Source organism: Nicotiana attenuata, unplaced genomic scaffold (assembly GCF_001879085.1).
Source record: "Nicotiana attenuata strain UT unplaced genomic scaffold, NIATTr2, whole genome shotgun sequence".
NCBI lineage: Eukaryota > Viridiplantae > Streptophyta > Magnoliopsida > Solanales > Solanaceae > Nicotiana > Nicotiana attenuata.
This window is the reverse complement of record NW_017671422.1, coordinates 214,287-232,904: the sequence shown is the minus strand read 5'-3', so window position 1 is coordinate 232,904 and position 18,618 is coordinate 214,287. Positions and strand designations below refer to the sequence as shown.

Genomic DNA, 18,618 nt, shown 5'->3' with positions numbered 1-18,618 from the left:
AAGAAATTGGAGATTTGATCAACCAGCGGGTCTATGGCCATTTCTGGTTGGATTCAATATTAGTAATACCTTTATTATGTGAGTTGATAAAAAAGAGAATAATTTATTAGTGGTTGTATCAATATTACAAATACCTCTCTTTGTTAGAATACAACGTAACTAACCCAAAATCGTGGGGAGAGATAGCAACAATAATGTAGTAGCTAAAATGCCATTAAAATCAAACAAACACTATAAGAAAAAAATTGTTATGTTAAAGTTTCATAAATCATTAAACACAAAAGTTTATAACAAACAAGCAAAATTTCTTCGAAATGTTCTGAACCAAATAAAACAAAAATGCAATTAGGCCTACTGAGAACTCCAAGTTTCAGCAATATTCTTTATTATAGTTCCAAGTCTGGTTCGGCATTCAGATCAAACAAGCTTGATTGCGATTGTGTAGCGTCAATTTGCTGCAATTACAATCAAACAAACACTATAAGAAAATATGATATGTTTAAGTTAAGTAATAAATCAAATGTAGTCGCAAAATTATACCTCATTCACACCTAGGGAACCATCATGCTCAATGTTTGTACCTCTGCCTTGCCCATTACCCCTACCCCTGCGTCCACCACTTCTACCGGCACCTCTACCACCACGATTGCCACCAATACTGCCACCACCCCTGCCACCCCTCTAACACCAGTTCTTGCGCCATTACTAGCTCCAAATACACCACGCGGTTGTGAACTTGTAAAGTAGTATTCAATTCTTCCTCTATATCGATTCAAACGCGGCCTGCCACGTGAATTAGTGTACTGGGGATCTCGTAGAGTTGTGCCTTCAGTTTCATCTGAGTCATCCTGGTCAGGGTTTGGCACGATCATTTCGTCGTCCCAGTTTTCAAGATCGTGCACCATCTTCTTCAAATTATGCTTAACATATTGAACCTTCACGCTAGTGCCCAGTGCTATATCACAAGCTACGTCAAAATACTTCAACATGCTCATGTATGTCTTATACTCAGGAGTCATGTTTGAGTAACCAACTTGATGGAACCGATTCAAGTGTGGCCTAATAACATCGCTTCTCCGCCTTGTCAGTATATACCTTTCATCAATTTTATCAATCTTCTTGTGCGACAAGATCTTGAGTATATGGCAACAAAGTATCCCTCTAGACTCAAACCATTTGCAGCTGCAACTAAAATAATCGCCGATAGGTATATATTCAATAGTGTACTCAACTGGATTTCCATCATTTTTCTTTATAACTGAATAATCACTAACGATGATTTTCTCAACACCGGGGACAACTTGATGATCGTCGAGGCTACTGACTTCACAATGATACTATTTCCTTAGCTGTGTCTTGAAACACTCATATACTGTACGCGTATAACACTGAATTTCCTGCTCCTCCCACTTGAACATTGACTCGCACACAATTTGAAAGCCCTTTGACCTGTATTCCGCTTCCAACTCTTTCTCATGCTTAGCTCTTATAACTAACTCATATTGGTGAACAAACATCCTAAGAGTGCTTTGACGGGTAATATATCCATTAAAGAACGCATGCATCCCCTCACTTCTTTGCGTAGATAGCATACCAGCCCAAAAATATACATCAAGGTACACAGGAACCCATTTTTCCTTCTTAGAGTAAAGCTTGTTGAACCAATTCCTTGTATGCAAATTATACCTTGCAATATATTCTGTCCATTTTCTCTCAAAAACTTCAATAGTAATGCTATCAAGGACCATGGATTTAAATTCTCCACGTGCAATTTTAGAAGGACGAACACCACTTAAGTAAAGAGGCAACTTTGAGAATATATGCCAAATACAATACCTATGTATTGTATTTGGCATCACTTCAGCAATGGCTACCTTAACGCTTTGACACTGATCAGTTATGATCGCATCTGGATGAGCATTTCCCATGGCATCAAGCCAAGTTCTAAAAACTAATTTGTAACTATCGATATCTTCATGAGACATGAGAGCACATCCTAGCAAGATGGACTGTCTATGGTGATTGATGCCAACAAACGTATCACATGGCATATTATATTGATTCACAAAGTACGTCGTATCAAAGCATATCGCATCATGGAATTGCTCATACGCTGCCTTACAGTGTGAATGCACCCATACCACATTTCGCAGCCTACCAATATTATCAACGTCGATTGAATAGAAAAACTCCCTATCCTTTACCTGGATTTCACGAAAAAAGCTGAGCAGCGACTGTGCGTCCCCTTCTTGCATTTCAAAATACCTACTCTCCAAAATAAAGTTTCTACAATCCTTTGGAGTGCAACCCAAATTTTGCGTCCACCACGTTGAACCTCAGCAAGTCTAATATTCTTGGAGGGTCTAATGCCAGATCGATCGTGAGCTACAAGATCCCTCTTCAAAGAATCACAAACGGACCTATGTCCAGCCATCAGGCGCGATATGGATGGGAGCAAATCATGATTGTGATCGTGAACGACCTTAGAGACGCGCCAACAACCAGAATCATCCAAAACAGCAGCTAGCCTAGCTATACAATTATTACTCTTGGTGGTAAACTTGGTTTTCCGAATCCTAGCCCTATCACAACAGTAAGTTATGTACCTGGCAGTGTCACCACCCTTCTTGTTGGAATTTCTTTTGACGGCGGAGAATCCTTTTAGTCGTGCATGTTCTTAGTAGAATGCAAACAAAGTATCTTTATCTCTAAATCGCATTCCAAAGATTGGACCTACTACCACATCCTCTTCAGTGAATTCATTCTCCATTTTCAAATCAACATCATATAACTCTGACTCATTTCCTAAAACCTACTCCTCATCATCATTAGCTTCTCCGTGATATTCTCCATCGGCTTCATCATCATCATCATCATCTAAGTGCACAACATTGTTGAAACTGCCGTGAGAATCAACATCGACCCATTCGTATTCATTCAACAAACTATCGTCCGATGCCATCCCTAAAGATCTGTACAACTCGTCCCTAACTCGATCAAACCCATTATCTTGGTTGATATTCATGGTTGTTGTATTTGTGTTATATTCATTTGGATTCATATTTTGTTGCACCGCCAAATTTTCTTGGTCTGAATCCATTTTTAGAGAAGGAGAAAGTGTCCGCTGGTTTAGGGTTTGGTAAGGAGGAAGTATACAAAATCGTATACCGTATTTGTTTTTAAGAAAGGAAGAAAACATAATAATTTGTTAAAAATACTAAATCGTATAATTTGTATAAAATACACATAAATACAAATATAATACACAAGACTTTTCAGCTCCCAACATTTAATTTTTGCATACTTCAAGGCTTGGGATTTAATTTTATGTTTTTGGAGCGAAAAATGTAGGCTAATTAGTTAGGAGGTATTTGATGTCTTTTCACTGGTGTGGTCAAAGTTGGGTCACACCAGTTGGGCCGTTTAGGCATGTCAAGAAAAGAACGCCAATTGTCATAAATCTTTCTTAATTTAAGTATATCTATGTTGATGAGAAGATTTTGTTTCTTTCCATTTTATGAGTAACAAAAAGGAAGGGCTTAAAGTAATGAACATATTTATTGCTAGTATTACCTTGATAAAAAGATTTAGATTGAGGTAGATTATACTGGATAGAGGTGTTCATAAAAACCCAAAAAACCGAACCAAACCGAAAACCGAACCAAACCGAAAACCGAACCAAACCGACCAAAAAAACCGATACTTTTTAGGTTTGGTTTGGTTTTGGTTTTGAATTTTAAAAACTGATCAAATTTGGTTTGGTTTTGGTTTTAATAAAAAAATAACCGAAAAAATCGAACCAAACCGACTATAAAAGTAGGTATTTAAATTTATTATTATTATATATATATATATATGTATATATGTATGTATATTTTTATATAAAGTTTCCAAAATTTTATGATACATATTAGTCGTTTGTGTTTTTAGTCTAATTCTTTACTATTATAATAATATATTTCTTTTCCTTTACCTTCTAGTTTGATTGGTAGTTTTCTTTTACTAAGTACAAGAATTTATAAAAATAATCAATTATTAATTGAGTACTTAAATTATTCATCACTGTTTGATTCAATTAGCATCAATATATCTTGGTAAATGATAGATTTCTCAAAGAGCAATTGGTTTGATAGTGTTACGTTGAAAATGTAGCCGCCGGAATATGCGTTTGGTAGTGTATGTCTCATATTTAAGAAAAAAACCGATAATAACCGAAAAACCCGAAACGCCGACAAAAACCGAATCAATAAAAAACCGACTTAATTGATATAGTTTGGTTCTAATATTTGAAAAACCGATTGTTTGATTTTTTTTTAAAGAAAAAACGGACCCAAACCAAACCATGAACACCCCAAATACTGGATCTTCAAAATCTGCAAGTAAAAAGGAAGAAACAAATAAAATAACGAATGAGTAAGGTGGAAAAAGATAGAAGCATTTATGTTTTTTCCTTCCCAAGCGGAAAGTAGAACATTTGCCTTAACTTCACTTTTCCATTTCTCAATCCAAGAAAATTTTGGAATATCTTTTTCGCAGAGAGCACAGGAGTGCGACAACCGTTACATCAGTTTTAGAGTGTAGAAATTACGTGGCGATCTCTAATTGGCTGTCTTAGTTTTCCAATTTCCTATGGAACTATTTCTTTTCTTTTACTACCACTAGAAGATCCTTTTCCCGAGAAGCCAAAAAAATAAAATAATGGGGTCGATGCCGTGAGACCTTATCAACCGTTCGATTTTAGCAAATTGACAATCCAACGACTCATGTTGACTAAATGACTGACGAGAGGAAACTTTTGCCATAAAGCAAAAAGCAAAATGACACATAGCACCACCCACAAAATTTCTATATATTGCGACTCACAAAAGAAGAAAACAAGAGCAGCTGAGCAATAGTAGTTCAAGCACCACCTCTTAACTTCAATCGAAAAGCTTGTGCTTCTCATTCACCCATTTTCTCTCTGTAAGTTATTCATCTTTTTGTTCTTTTCCCTTTTTACATTTGATTGTTTTAATTCGTAAGTATACATAGGTTGCTTTTGGATGCTCTTAAGTTTGTTTTCAACAGACTTGCTTCACGGGTACGATTAGATTTCAGTTCCTTTAATATGTTTTTGAGTTTTTCTTTAAGATTTCTGTTTTTGGATCGATTTTTGCAAGTGGATTTTGCTTCGTCTTGTCCCATTTGATTGCTTTAATCAACAATTGCATATAGCTTTTGGGAAATTTCCTTTCTTAAGCCCTTTTATTTCCGGGATGGCTGATCTTACACCTTTTTGAATTTGTACTCCATCTATTAATTGCTTTTTTGTGGCGGTGGCGCTGGGGTGGGGGGTGGGTGGGTGGGTGTGTATACCTGTACATGCAAGAAAAGTGGCAAATTGACTACATTACTGATTGATTCCATAAATTCAAGTCGGTTGTGATTTGGGTTGTGATTTTGTTGTTATCATAAGGTAATCTGACAGGAAAAAAAGACATGCTTATCTGCTAGTGAAGCAGTTAATTTGTTCATGTGAAAGGTATTGCTAGTAACCATGGTCTGGAAATTTGTATCCTGATTGTCTGATCATAATTGTTTTTGCATTTTTACATTGAATTTTCACCGAATCCATATATATGCTTAATGTTGTCTTTCCTTTTTCTCTTATTAAGCTTACCATGGCTGAAAATAATGGACAAGGGATTGGAAGATATTCAGGAACCTCTCGTGTTGCACTCAATGAAAGAATTCTCTCCTCTATGTCACATAGATCTGTTGCTGCTCATCCATGGCATGACTTAGAGATTGGTAAGTTGTTTTTTTTTTGTTACATATAACAAGAAAAATGAAAAGAAAAAAAGTAGAAAGCTATTCATGTGTAATTCTTTTTAATCAGCATTGGTATATCATGTGTATCAATTTCAATGTCTGGATATTATTTCATGGTCTTGTTATAAATTGCGCAGTGTGGGGTTTGGTGTCTTTTTGTACTTATGCTTGATGTTCTGCAAATGCAGGGCCAGGTGCTCCCGCAATCTTCAACTGTGTAAGTGTTTACGACAGATTATAGTAATTCTTTTTTGCATATTCTTGATAAAGTACTTAAGTTACTCCAGCAACCAGAATCTTCTTATACTGGCTGTACTTGTCTAGTTTTGCTTATGTAGTGCATATGACTTTTCATTCTTTCCAAAAGATCCTTGATTAAGTGCTAACATTTGTTGAATGTAGCAAAGTGTTTTGATATTTGCATACTGATTTATCTTTGAATTAGCGGCCATTCTCAACTGGAAAAATATAACAAAGGTTGGCACTGGAAAAGAATTCAAATGATATTTGCATGTCAATATTATATCTTCCTCGTAGCTGTTATTATCTGTCTGCGGGATATTCCCAAGTACTAAACAGATGGCATTAAGTTTCATTCAAACTAAAAGCTTAGACTTATGTGGCAGGTGGTTGAAATACCCAAAGGCAGCAAAGTGAAGTATGAGCTTGACAAAGCAAGTGGCCTTATAAAGGTGCTATCTTGACCAGTGATCTTTATTTCTATTCAGGCAGGAAAAAATCTGTCTCTATTTGTATTTCAAGCTGATTTCTCTTTTCCTTTTTATCAAGTCCCCTTCCATGGGCTAGAAAAATGTCTTTTGCGATGTGAAACTTGTATTAAGATCATTTCTAAGTCATTTCCTATTTCCTGCTTTCGTTATTGGAGAATTTGCAATGCTCTACCTTCATTACAGGTTCAGTGGGCAGAATGGTCAAGTATCAGATGTACATCCATGCATGATACCATTAATGACTTTGTGTTGCAGAAATAAACTGTAATCATTGTTTGATTGCCATGAAGTATTATAGATAATAATACTTGTTATACTAAAACTTAATGCACCAATGCATTTGTTTCCATAAGATTTTGTTGTTTGCTATGTCTGCTCAGATAAGATGTGATTCGGAAATGATATCTTTAGGACTTAATAAATGCAGCATCTATTTTCATTCTTAAATGAATATCTTGATTTTTTATTTGGAAAGAAGGGTGTGGTATCTTCTTTGGTCATTTTCTCTGCTTTTTGTATGATGTGTTAAATCAATTTACTCCTAGTGCTTTTTACATAAACTATGCTGTAAAGTTTTTCACAATCTGTTTCTTAAGAGCTTTGCAATGGAAACTAGGATACTTGTTCCATCTAGTCGGTTTTTAGTTGTTCACATTATGGATTTCTTATGCACTTCGCTATGGAAACTAGGATACTTGTTCCATCTAGTCGGTTTTTAATTGCATTATTCATTTAAGAATCTTCACTGTGATGATAATCATTTGACTCAATAGCTGAATTTGTGTGTAAAAGGTTGACCGAATACTGTACTCGTCAGTTGTTTATCCACACAACTATGGTTTCATCCCAAGAACCCTTTGTGAAGACAGTGATCCGATGGATGTCTTGGTACTGATGCAGGTTTGCCTCCTTTTACACACATACATGCACGTACGCACACATCTTCCTCAAGGCTCAATCTTGCATTACTTGTCTCAGTGTAAGCTTACCCCTGGGTACTCTAACATGCATTCTGTATGCTGTTTAGGAACCTGTGCTACCTAGTACCTTTCTTCGTGCTCGTGCAATTGGATTGATGCCTATGATTGATCAGGTAAGGTTTTTGAATAAATGTAAACTTTTTGCCACATGTACTTTGAAGATGATGAAAAATGCTTGAAAAAAAAGCATTTGCTTTTAATTTTTATAATAGGAGTATGTTTTAATTTGTTTCCTTTAAGTTTTATTGTGTACCTGTTTTTAACCTTGAGAGCCCACATTATATGTTTTCCTGATTTTCCTTCAAATTAATAATTTATTAAAGTGGAAAGCAAGGGATGCTGTTAGTCGAGCTGCTGCTGAGCTATGTTGCTCGGACTCTCCGAAAATGTCGCCAGATTCTCCAAAAGTAGTGCACTTTTGGAGGATCTGGTGCGGCAGCATTTCAGAGAGTTCTCGCAACATAGCCGTCGAGAGCTCAATAATAATTGAGCCGTATACATCATTGATAAGTTTGCCCATTGTCAACTTTGATGAGGGTGATAACTTCTCTTCTGCACATTTGATAGAAAAACTACGAGAGGGAACAGTTAAACAGGAGTTAAAATTTTTAGTAGATTCAGACCCCAAATAACTGTGGTGCGTGACATAGAGCCCGTTTGGATGGGCTTGTTTTAAGTGGCTTTTAAGCCAAAAGCCATAAGTTAGGAATTCTAGCTTTTGGCTTATTTTTGTCATTTTAGCTTAAAAACAAGTGTTTAAAAGCACTTTTTTACTTTATCCAAATACTACAAAATGACTTAAGCTATTTTAGCTTAAAAGCACTTAAAATAAGCCAATCCAAACGGGCTCATAGTGGCAACACAGTTATATTTTCCTTTTTATTTGAGTGCATTACAACATTTGAAAAGTAATGCTAGTCATTTAGCATAATATGGAATAACTAATTGATGTTAGAACTCTGTTACAGGGTGAGAAAGATGACAAGATAATAGCAGTATGTGCTGATGATCCCGAGTTTCGCCACTACTCAGACATCAAGGAGCTTCCTCCTCATCGTCTTGCTGAAATTCGGCGCTTTTTTGAAGACTGTATCCTCTGATATTGCATTTAGTTGTTTAATTAGTTAAATAAAGGAGGAAATTCTCCATAGTCATCCTGATAGTGATAGTCTCTGAGGCTGCTGGACATGGGTGGAGTTTCTGGCTTCAAGAATGTATTTGAGTATTACAATGTCTGCATATCATTAGGGTTGACAAACATTTGCTAGGTTCTACTGTTTCTTTCTATACATCCTTGACTCTGTGTCAACAGATAAAAAGAATGAGAACAAGTCAGTTGCAGTGGAAGACTTTCTTCCTGCTGAAGCAGCTGTTGATGCCATCAAGTATTCCATGTCAGTGCTTTTGAGTTCTCTCAGGTTATGGATTGCTTATTCTTTGTGTTACCAGAAAGCCTCACTAAAATATTTTATCTTTATGGCTGTGATCACAGGGACCTGTATGCTTCTTACATTGTGGAAAGTTTGAGGAAGTGACCTTGTTGTTAAGAACATGCTGCAGTCATTACCGGAAATTTAAGTAGAGAAGCTGATTGACTTGTTGAAGCTGGCTCTCCCTTTCATATGCTTTCTTTAGTTTAACATGGTTTTATTGGATATTTGAAATATATGTAGAACTTCTTTAATTTGCATGAATTCAGAAAAGCTGTAGAAAAGAAGCATCAGGGAAAACTGGAAAATATGCACTGCTATCCTGTAGAAAGAATGCTTGCCCAAAATATGAAAAAGTTTATTACCAATATATTTTGGACATGTTAGCTATCTTGTTTTGATTTCGTTTTGTTTTTCTCCCCCTTATTCGTAACTTTCAGATAGTTTTGAGTTGAGAAATTTTCACAAACCACTACTGTTTAGTGGTTATTAGCTAGTTGTAGCTACCGTTTATTATATTACTTCCTATATCTATGTTTTCAGTTTTGCTAGAGTGTATTCGATGTATTTAAGCTACTGTATTCATGAATACAGTAGCAAAACTCGGCGTGAAACAGGGGAGTATAGCTAGGCAATTATTGTAATTATTGTATTCGACTGTATTCAAGATATGTATTTGTGAATAGAGTAACGTAAATAGCGTAAATCATGGTCTATTCAGTTGTTCTTAAACGGAAAGTGAATCAATTAACTCAAATAGACTCCTAATATAACTCAACAAACTCAACTATAAATTTGAATACATAAATTATATTAATTAAAAAAAACATATGAATACATTCATGGAATATAGCGAGACAGTGAATATAATAAAATACATGGTATACAGCGAGATACATTGAAATATAATGGGAAAAAAAAAAAGACAATGAATACATGAAATACATAGAATACAACGAGATGTGAAATACAATGAAAAAAAGGTAACAGACTCTTCAAGTTGATCAGCCCCAAACCGTCGTCTTTGTTCAAGAATAACCCTAATGTCGTCTCCTCGATAGCAATTTCGAACCTCCATTGTCAGCCCCAATTTACCCTATGTCAGATTTCGACATTGATACGAAACATAAGACATTGATTTCTAAACAGACTCTTCAACCACTAAACATAGCTATACGAAACTTTCATTATCAGCCCCAATTTACCTTTCAATAGCAGATTTCGAACCTCTATATTTCTCTCTAGGGCTTGATTTCAACATTGATTCAGAGCCCCAGGCACTGACAATGAAAATTTAGTTCGACAACGGAGATGAATCAGTGGAGAATCATGGTTTTATTCATGGAGAAAGACTGGCGTTGAGAGAAAGAGGGTGGAGAAAAATCTGAAAGAATGAGAGAGAAAAATAATACAAAGCGTATTTTACGCCTTAAGAATAGGAGGTAGATATTTGGCTATAAAAATTAAAAGGTAGCTATGGAATATAATATTTTAAAAGGATATTTATTTAAAATAAATAAGATATCAACATTTGCTACAGGAGGTAAAAATTCCTTTCAATATCTACTCCAAACTTTTCCAACTCCATGATATTCGCAGGCCCGATTCTACTGTCAATTCAATTTTAATCACTGAAAATATCAAGAGTATTTTGTGGGGGAAGTGCACGGTTGGCCACTAATAACACATGTATTTACTTTTAAGCCACTGTTTAAAATGTCTTTAGTCTTTAGCCACTGCTTTAATAAACTTTAACTGCCCGGACGAAAATACCCTTCTGCTCATGTCCTTAATTTTTGTACTTAACTTCAGGACTTCAGGACTACATGTACTTAACTTTTGAACTTGGAACTCTAAGTTCGGGAGTTCAGGACTACATGTCCTTAACATTTGAACTTGTAACTCTAAGTTCAGGACTTCAAGGCTACATGTCCTTAACTTTTGAACTTGGAACTCAAACTTCAAGACCAAGCGTCCTTAACTTTTGAACTTGTAAGTCAAAGTTAAGGACCTATTGTCCTTAACTTTTGAACTTGCAACTGTAAGTTAAGGACTGTCTGTCCTTAACTTTTGAACTTGGAAATCAAAGTTAAGGACCTATTGTCCTTAACTTTTGAACTTGTAACTGTAAGTTAAGGACTGCCTGTCCTTAACTTTTGAACTTGTGTCCTTAACTATTGAACTTAACTTTAGGACTTAACTACATTTCCTTAACTTTTGAACTTGAAACTCTAAGTTCAGGACCATGTCCTTAACTTTTGAATTTAACTTTAGGACTACATGTCCTTAACTTCTGGGAAGGAATTGCATTTCCTGTTTACTCATCACTCTTTTTCTTATTTTCACAACTTTTAGATCTAAAAATAAATTCAAGGAGCTAAAAGCAAATTCAAGGAGCTAAGATATAAACGTTATTTGTATCTTTTCACAAAATAATAATAATAATACTAATAATTGCAATTTACATATAAGATTGATGTCAGGTTCGGCTTGGATGCAACATTGATAAGACAAATCTACATAACCTTTTCATTACTAGTCTGATGAAAATACAAGTGACGACGATTTGTTTTCTAGAGAATGAAACCAAAATTCTCTTTGATTACTCTCAGATTCACAATACATGCTTATTCCCTAGTAAGCTTACATAAGGCGAATTTGAAATAGTCGCTTCATTAGACTTCAAATAACGAATGGTTAAACAAAAAAAGTAAAAGGTTAAATGCCAGAAAGGAACGAAATATTCTTTTAATAAATTAAGAACAACGTTCTAACATTGATATTCATTCGTAAGTCAAGTATATGTTTGAATCAGAGTTACATCAAAAGGGAATTGATCAAGTACAATTATAAACCCAGGTGCAAATGTATTGGCCAATAGTGGCGCCAGAACTTGAGCAAAGTTCATTCCCGTTTGTATTTCTGAAAGCATTCCATTCCCGTTCAATACAGTTCTTCTCCCTAACATGAAAGAGATAGAAGAAAGGGTAACACAGTCTTTTCATATTAATTTTAATAGACTAGTGGTTACTATTGCTAAGTAGTAAAAATGCTGGATAAAAAGTAAATACCACTTTAAAAAGTGGCTACCCCACACAATTTTTACGTATTTTGTTTAATGATTTACAATTCAATTTGTATTTATCTGGAAATATGAAATTTTAGTTCTTGCCTCAGAAACATAAAATAAAAAGAAAATAAAATTTCTTCTCAAACAATAAAAAAGTTTAGTGGCAGCTTATCTTTTTGGCGGGTCCAAGAACTTTTAGATAATTACATAAATTTGAACTCAATTATATATATTTTTTTTCGGAAACTCAATTCTTAAGCCATACAAAGTGATATCTTAGCTTCTTAGAAACACTAGAAATTTTTCTAAACAAATGAGTAGATGATTAGTTTAGTGGCCATTGAAAAGTGTACAAACACATATATCAATGATAAAAGACTACTATAAAATTAGTCCTCTAGAATCATTATTATCTTTTCTAAACTCTGTATTATCATTTCCAAACAATAGTGAATGAACAAAAAATGTGAAAATATAATTTCATTTTGAAAAATATGTAAGAATATTATAATTGGAAAACAAAGGTATTCAAAACTAATACTATGTTAATAGGCAAACAAAAAAACAACATGGACAATGATATGAAAATTTTCAACAACTCTTTATATTCATTAAATATTTTAGCATTGGAAATAAGAAAAATAATTTAGTATTTCATAAAAACTCGTTAGGAAGAGAGATGTAAAAGAACATGTGAAACTTTAGTTACCTTTAAATTTTAATTTTACTATTGGTATTGAAAGCAATTATGCTAGTAGTTCGTAATAATAAATAAATAAAAGAAAAAGAAAAAAGAAACAGGGACGAGTCAACTCAATACTACTCGGGGCTTAGGTTCAGCTCACTTCAATTCTCACCCTTTGTGGTGTCCACAATCCTCCTCATTTCTCAAGTCAGCTAAACGCAACATCTCACTTCTTCTACATAAATAAATAATATATATTTCAGGCCTGTTGTAATCAGTAAATTGGAGAAAGCCGGTTCTGGAATCGGAAGCAAATAGGGGATGGGTTCGGCGGGGAAAGCAATCTACACCGTCGGTTTCTGGATCCGAGAGACAGGCCAAGCCCTTGATCGATTGGGCTGCCGCCTCCAAGGCAACTATTACTTCCATGAACACCGTAAGTATCACCTTCATCTCCATTTTCTCCTCCATTTATTCAATAGAATGCTATACCTAATAAACTAGGGCTTAGGTATTTGATTATTTCACACATCTGTTCAAGTCGGAGAACGCACGCTTTCAATTTTATAAAATTTTTTGGTTGTGCCAGTTCCTATTAGCTGCATTTGCTGTGGTATGTTGTCTGAGCATTGATTTTATTACCTCCGCCTCGGGTATTGCAGTGAAGGTGACATTGCTATGTTTGGTGAAAAATACTGAATTTTGGTATTGTTTTTTTCAGCTGCATAAAGCTGTTAGTATTTGATTAGCTCTTATTTAAGGTGATAATTTCCTCCTGATAACTGTCGACTCTCTTTATAACTTTTTAATGAATTTGGAACAACAAATTATGTTGTTATGTTGATACATCATATACATTTGATTGGTGTTAATATTTTCCTCCATTCCGAATAGACATTCAATGCTCTCTAACTTTGAAACTGTAGTTTCCGAATTATTTTATTGGTTATCATTCCCAAGAAGATGGTTTAGTGGTTGAGACATAGGAATAAAGGATATCAACCTGGAGCTTAGGTTGGAATTCCCTCTATAACACTCAGTATGAGCCTATTGTGCAGCCTTGGTAGACACTAGACAGGATTGCCTGACACTTGTGCTTGTGGGCTGTAGTAGGCTGTCTGATGAATTAGTTGGGCTGTATGCGAAGCTACAATTTTTGTTCAAGAAAAAAGGTTCATTACAAGTATTTGCTGATCCAAGCTTATCGAGAATGATCATATAGAGTAGCTATTCTGAAGGCTACTCATTATACAAGTACTTATCATATATCTTACTATATGTCTAACATATAGTTGTTGTATGTCTAACAATAATCTGAAGAGCTAGATTTAAACTTTGGACCTAACCTAGTTCTACATAATTCAGCTTACATGTTGTGATTAGCATAACTACCTCAAGCTAACTGTGATAAACTATTAAGTGTCTATAAATATCTTCGTCAAATATGGAAGAAGCTGATCGCTTAGAATCCCAGACAAACATTGCCATTGTTGACTGTGATGATCTTATTTATGCTCATATTTGCTCACAATCAGCCAATCTCAATATCTGAGTTTTGCATTCTATTTTGCATATTTTGGCTATACTTCTAGAATTATTTCCTCTTCCAACTTTCTTTCCTCTGTTCTGTTATGATATGTTTTTCCCCTTTAGTCAAACCACATATTTTCATATTTCATGTTGATGTGCTATGTACAATATGGAGTACATCTTCTTTCTTTAAAGTTTTTGAATCTCTACCTCCTTTTGTTTTCCAGTGTCGAGGCATAGAACTTTGATGAACCTGTTTGACAAAGTACCAGTTGTTGAAAAGGATGCATTTGTGGCCCCAAGTGCCTCTATAGTTGGTGATGTTCACATTGGTCGTAGTGCTTCTATTTGGTATGGATGTGTTCTGCGAGGTATGTTCTGCTTCTACATACCATGTTAGTTTCAATGCTTAAAATATCTCTTGTAGACTTAGTGGTGCAAATATGCTGCCCTTATACTGATCGTTTTTGAAGCATCCTTTTTTCAACATTGTAAAATTTTCCTGGAGGTATTTGAGGAGGGGTGAGCAAATCATTTTTTCTTGTCTCATGAAGGCTTTGCCTTTTCTTGAATTATGTGAATGCGTAAACTTTTAGAAGACAACTACATCATGGAGTCCTCTAGATGGTTGAACCAACAGAATGTCCTATACCAAATCTTTATTTATAAAATGTTGTTTGTTGAAGGTTAATTAGCTTAGCAAAGAGAGATTGCTTATTCCCTGAAAAAATCTTTAATGCTATCCGATAACCTTCTAAGACAAAAATCAATTTCAAGAAATAAGTATCGTATCATATTGGGACAAAAAATTCGTCTCAAGAAATCATCATTTAAGTACCAAGAAGTCATTAAGTTCTGAAAAGCTCCAGTACAGTCTCAATTTTAAAATTGGGATGCTGATTTTCATATCAATAGATAACTATTTTATATTCAAAATTTTCTTTTTCTTGTCTTGGATACTGGATTGTTGATTTATCTTTTTTAGATTCTTGGATTGAGCATTTCCATTGATCATACTCTTTTCAAGGCTAATTCTCGTAGATCCATATGTTATCGTCTTTCTGGAAAAATAATCTGCAAAATTTACACCCTCCCCCTACAAATCTACTAAGCTTGATGACTATACGTTGGGCAAATTTTGGTTTATACGCACTCATTGCGGTCTCTCTATAAAATGCTTTGGAATTGTGTGTCTTGTTTAATGCATGCTGCCAACAATGAATGAGTGAGTATGCTCACAGGTCTTACATTATTGAATAGGATTTTGTTCCTTTTCAGTTTTTAACTTTTCTTTTTGGTTATTATGAACCTACATCTACCTCCTCATATGTTATCACTTCGTCTTTTCAGAGCACCTTAAGGAGAAGAATATATGCTCTGCCTTGGGCTCTAATTCTGTTAAAAAAATTTGGTCTTCAATCAATTATAATTACATGGTGTTTTTTACNTTTTTTTTTTCTTTTTTTTTTTTTTTTGTGTGTGTGTGTGTGTGGAGTGCCCTGGACCTCTGTGGTCTTTGGTATGCTTGTTCTTGCTCAACATGAGATTCCATGCAGGTGATGTGAACAGTGTTAGCATTGGAGCCGGAACCAATGTCCAGGATAATTCTCTAATTCATGTAGCTAAATCAAATATCAGTGGAAGGGTTTTGCCCACGACTATTGGGAAAAATGTTACCATAGGTGAGAATTATTTGGCAATTTAGGGCATAATATACATTCTACCATGAATTTTTTGTAAGCTTGATGTTTGACTTTTGACATCACACTGTAAAGGTCATAGTGCTGTATTACATGGATGTACTGTTGAAGATGGGGCATTTATCGGCATGGGTGCAACTGTGCTTGATGGGGCGGTTGTAGAGAAAAATTCTATGGTTGCTGCTGGTGCCCTTGTCAGGCAGAATACAAGGATTCCATGTGGAGAGGTATGTGGCTGCCTTTATGCGACTCATTTTGCCATTATCTTGGGTAATTTGCATGCGTTTAGGTTTCTGCATGGGTATTTACCAATAGGTGAAGAAGTAAAATTCTGTACATACTGATGCAAGAGAATAGGCGAATATGAGTTAAGATGCTGGACTGGTACAAGGGAATTCCTAGGGCAAAATCCTTTCCATGTTTTGTCTTGCTTTCTCTGCTGTTATGAAATATATAATTCTCTTTTGTTGCAAATTTAACTTGCTAACACGTGTAATTATGACACTAAAAAACACAGGTCTGGGGAGGAAATCCAGCAAGGTTCTTGAGGAAGCTCACAGAAGAAGAAATAATGTTTATCTCCCAGTCAGCCATGAACTATTCCAATTTAGCGCAGGCCCATGCAGCTGAAAATGCAAAGAAGTTGGATGAGATTGAATTTGAGAAGGTGCTGCGGAAGAAATTCGCTCGTAAGGAAGAAGAGTATGACTCTATGTTGAGTGGTGTTCGTGATACACCTCCAGAGCTTGTCCTGCCTGATAATGTCCTATCAGACAAGGCACCAAAGGCCTCCTAAGTGTGGGTTCCGACTGGAGGTTCCCCTGGGTTTTCTGATGCTATTGGGCAACTCCTTTTGTTTTGGGCGGATTAAGGTGCAAATGCCTGCGTTTAGTTTCCAATAATTGAGGCCAGGCTGAAATATCAAAGATCAATACTGGTATGCAGCTCTAGCATTTTTTAACTTACCCTGTCTGGCTAACCAGAGCCTATTGACTGTTCATGACAAACCAAAGCTACAGTCGAGCTTAAATTTTTGACTGTTTAAGGAATATGAGAAACTCCACCGGTTATCCTCCTCGACCTCAATTTCTTAATCGCATTTCCTTTCTAAGAAGCTTTAAAAGACACATATGGTGTCACACACCGGGTCATTGCCAATGGAGGTGGCAGCCAATTAAAAAAAATCATAATCCGATTTCTGTTATGCTATATCCACAATAAGTGAAAACTGGAAAGCCACACCATCCAGATCAAGAAAACCATAATTCAATGTGCTAATACTCTCGGATGTGCAGGAACTGAATAAAGCAATTCAAGTCGCAGATAATATTGCCAACTATGGACGTGCACTAATTAAGAAATGGCTTTCTTTAATATAAAAAGGAATAAAAAGAACTACAGGATTACTCAAAATGGATAAGATGCAATTTCCAATTAAGACATTAAAGAAAAATGAAATTTAAGTTTCTGAAGATCGTAAGGATATATCCTTTTGAAATAAGTTGTGTAGAGGGGATACCCCTGAAAGCTTATACATTTGTGTACACAGCGTGAAAATTGTAAAAATTGCACGGTGCGCCTTATTTGGTTGCCCCCATTTAACCTATACTAATTTTTTTTTAAAAGTTTTAACTTGTACCCACTTTTTAAATAACTTCAGCCCCCTTTCTCCTCTTCCTTCTCCTCCTTCGATTTCTTAAGATATTTTCAGTACGATAACACAGGTTAGCATCTGGTCTTCATTGGGGGTTGGGACAACTAAATTTAAGTCCCAATAAATTGATTACAACTTATCAATAACAATGAATCAACTAACATAAGCTGCACGATTTCTTTTTATTTTTTTTTTGCATTTTTGATGTAATCTTTTTTTCTTTGAATCAAATGAATTGATCTGTGGGGTTAAAGTAATAGTTTCACTTTATATCACTTGAACTTTATGATTATTTGATTTATTTCCACTGAAGGCACCTTTTTCTAATGTAATTACTGATTTGCTCCATAAAAACGTTCAGAAAGAAGAAAAAAAACGAAGATCCAATATATTGATTGTATGGGTCAAAAAATTATATAAGCTTTTTCAAAAACTTCAGCTTATATAGTGCTGAAGTTTTTACAAATGAACTAAATAACTTCAGCATCTTCTGCTGAAGTTTTTGAAAAAGCTTATCCTTCTGCTGAAGTTTTTGAAAAAGCTTATACAGGACAAAAAAACTTCAGCGTATTTAGTGCTGAAGTTGTTACAAATGAACTAAATAACTTCAGCATCACAAAACTCAGCTACTAGAATGATTAAATTCAACAATTACAAATAAAAACTTCAGCAAATACAGAACAAAACTTAAGCACTAGAATGCTTAAGTTCAGCAATTACAAACAAAAACTTCAGCACACTTGGTTCAGCAATTTTTGCTACTTCAGGCCCGTCTACTAGAATGCTGAAGTTTTGCGTGATTGCCTTTGCTACTTCAGACCCGTATGCTGAAGTTACGTGAAAAAGTGGGTACGCTTGCAATTTTTTTGCAAAGCGGGCACAAGTTAAAACGTGACCCAAAAAACGGGTATAGATGCAAATACCCCGGGAAAATTCTCTTTTAAGTTTGGTTACAACAAACAGGAGTGGAGTAGTCAAACTAATTAAGGCCCAAAATATATCTATTTGGGTTTCTCCTATTCTCTCG

At 35.2% G+C, this 18,618-nt stretch overlaps 3 protein-coding genes across 6 annotated transcripts; 2 read left to right on the top strand and 1 right to left on the bottom strand.

Annotated features, from left to right (window-relative positions):
• Nucleotides 1-1,337: 1,337 nt before the first annotated feature.
• On the bottom strand, nt 1,338-2,770 carry LOC109208176 (protein FAR-RED IMPAIRED RESPONSE 1-like). The gene is made up of 3 exons (XM_019371231.1): nt 2,694-2,770; nt 2,291-2,582; nt 1,338-2,204 (listed from the first exon to the last, which is right to left on the bottom strand). The coding sequence occupies exons 1-3, from the start codon at nt 2,768-2,770 to the stop codon at nt 1,338-1,340; spliced, it is 1,236 nt and encodes a 411-aa protein (XP_019226776.1).
• Nucleotides 2,771-4,836: 2,066 nt separating this feature from the next.
• On the top strand, nt 4,837-9,342 carry LOC109208184 (soluble inorganic pyrophosphatase-like). 4 transcript variants are annotated; one of them, XM_019371238.1, is made up of 10 exons: nt 4,837-4,962; nt 5,032-5,080; nt 5,655-5,790; nt 6,000-6,028; nt 6,438-6,503; nt 7,335-7,472; nt 7,570-7,635; nt 8,491-8,611; nt 8,835-8,916; nt 9,015-9,342. In XM_019371238.1, exons 3-10 carry the CDS (start codon nt 5,661-5,663, stop codon nt 9,055-9,057), a joined length of 675 nt encoding a protein of 224 aa, XP_019226783.1. In that variant the 5' UTR covers nt 4,837-4,962; nt 5,032-5,080; nt 5,655-5,660; the 3' UTR covers nt 9,058-9,342. The 4 variants fall into 4 exon arrangements, with proteins under 4 accessions (XP_019226783.1, XP_019226782.1, XP_019226785.1 ...); XM_019371237.1 differs by lacking the exon at nt 5,032-5,080 and having other exon boundaries at nt 4,838-4,962; XM_019371240.1 differs by lacking the exon at nt 5,032-5,080 and having other exon boundaries at nt 4,842-4,962; nt 7,335-7,442.
• A 3,517-nt stretch (nt 9,343-12,859) lies between these two features.
• On the top strand, nt 12,860-17,017 carry LOC109208182 (gamma carbonic anhydrase 1, mitochondrial-like). The gene is made up of 5 exons (XM_019371236.1): nt 12,860-13,143; nt 14,465-14,608; nt 15,794-15,919; nt 16,013-16,164; nt 16,455-17,017. Exons 1-5 carry the CDS (start codon nt 13,029-13,031, stop codon nt 16,731-16,733), a joined length of 816 nt encoding a protein of 271 aa, XP_019226781.1. The 5' UTR covers nt 12,860-13,028; the 3' UTR covers nt 16,734-17,017.
• The last annotated feature ends 1,601 nt before the right edge of the window (nt 17,018-18,618 follow it).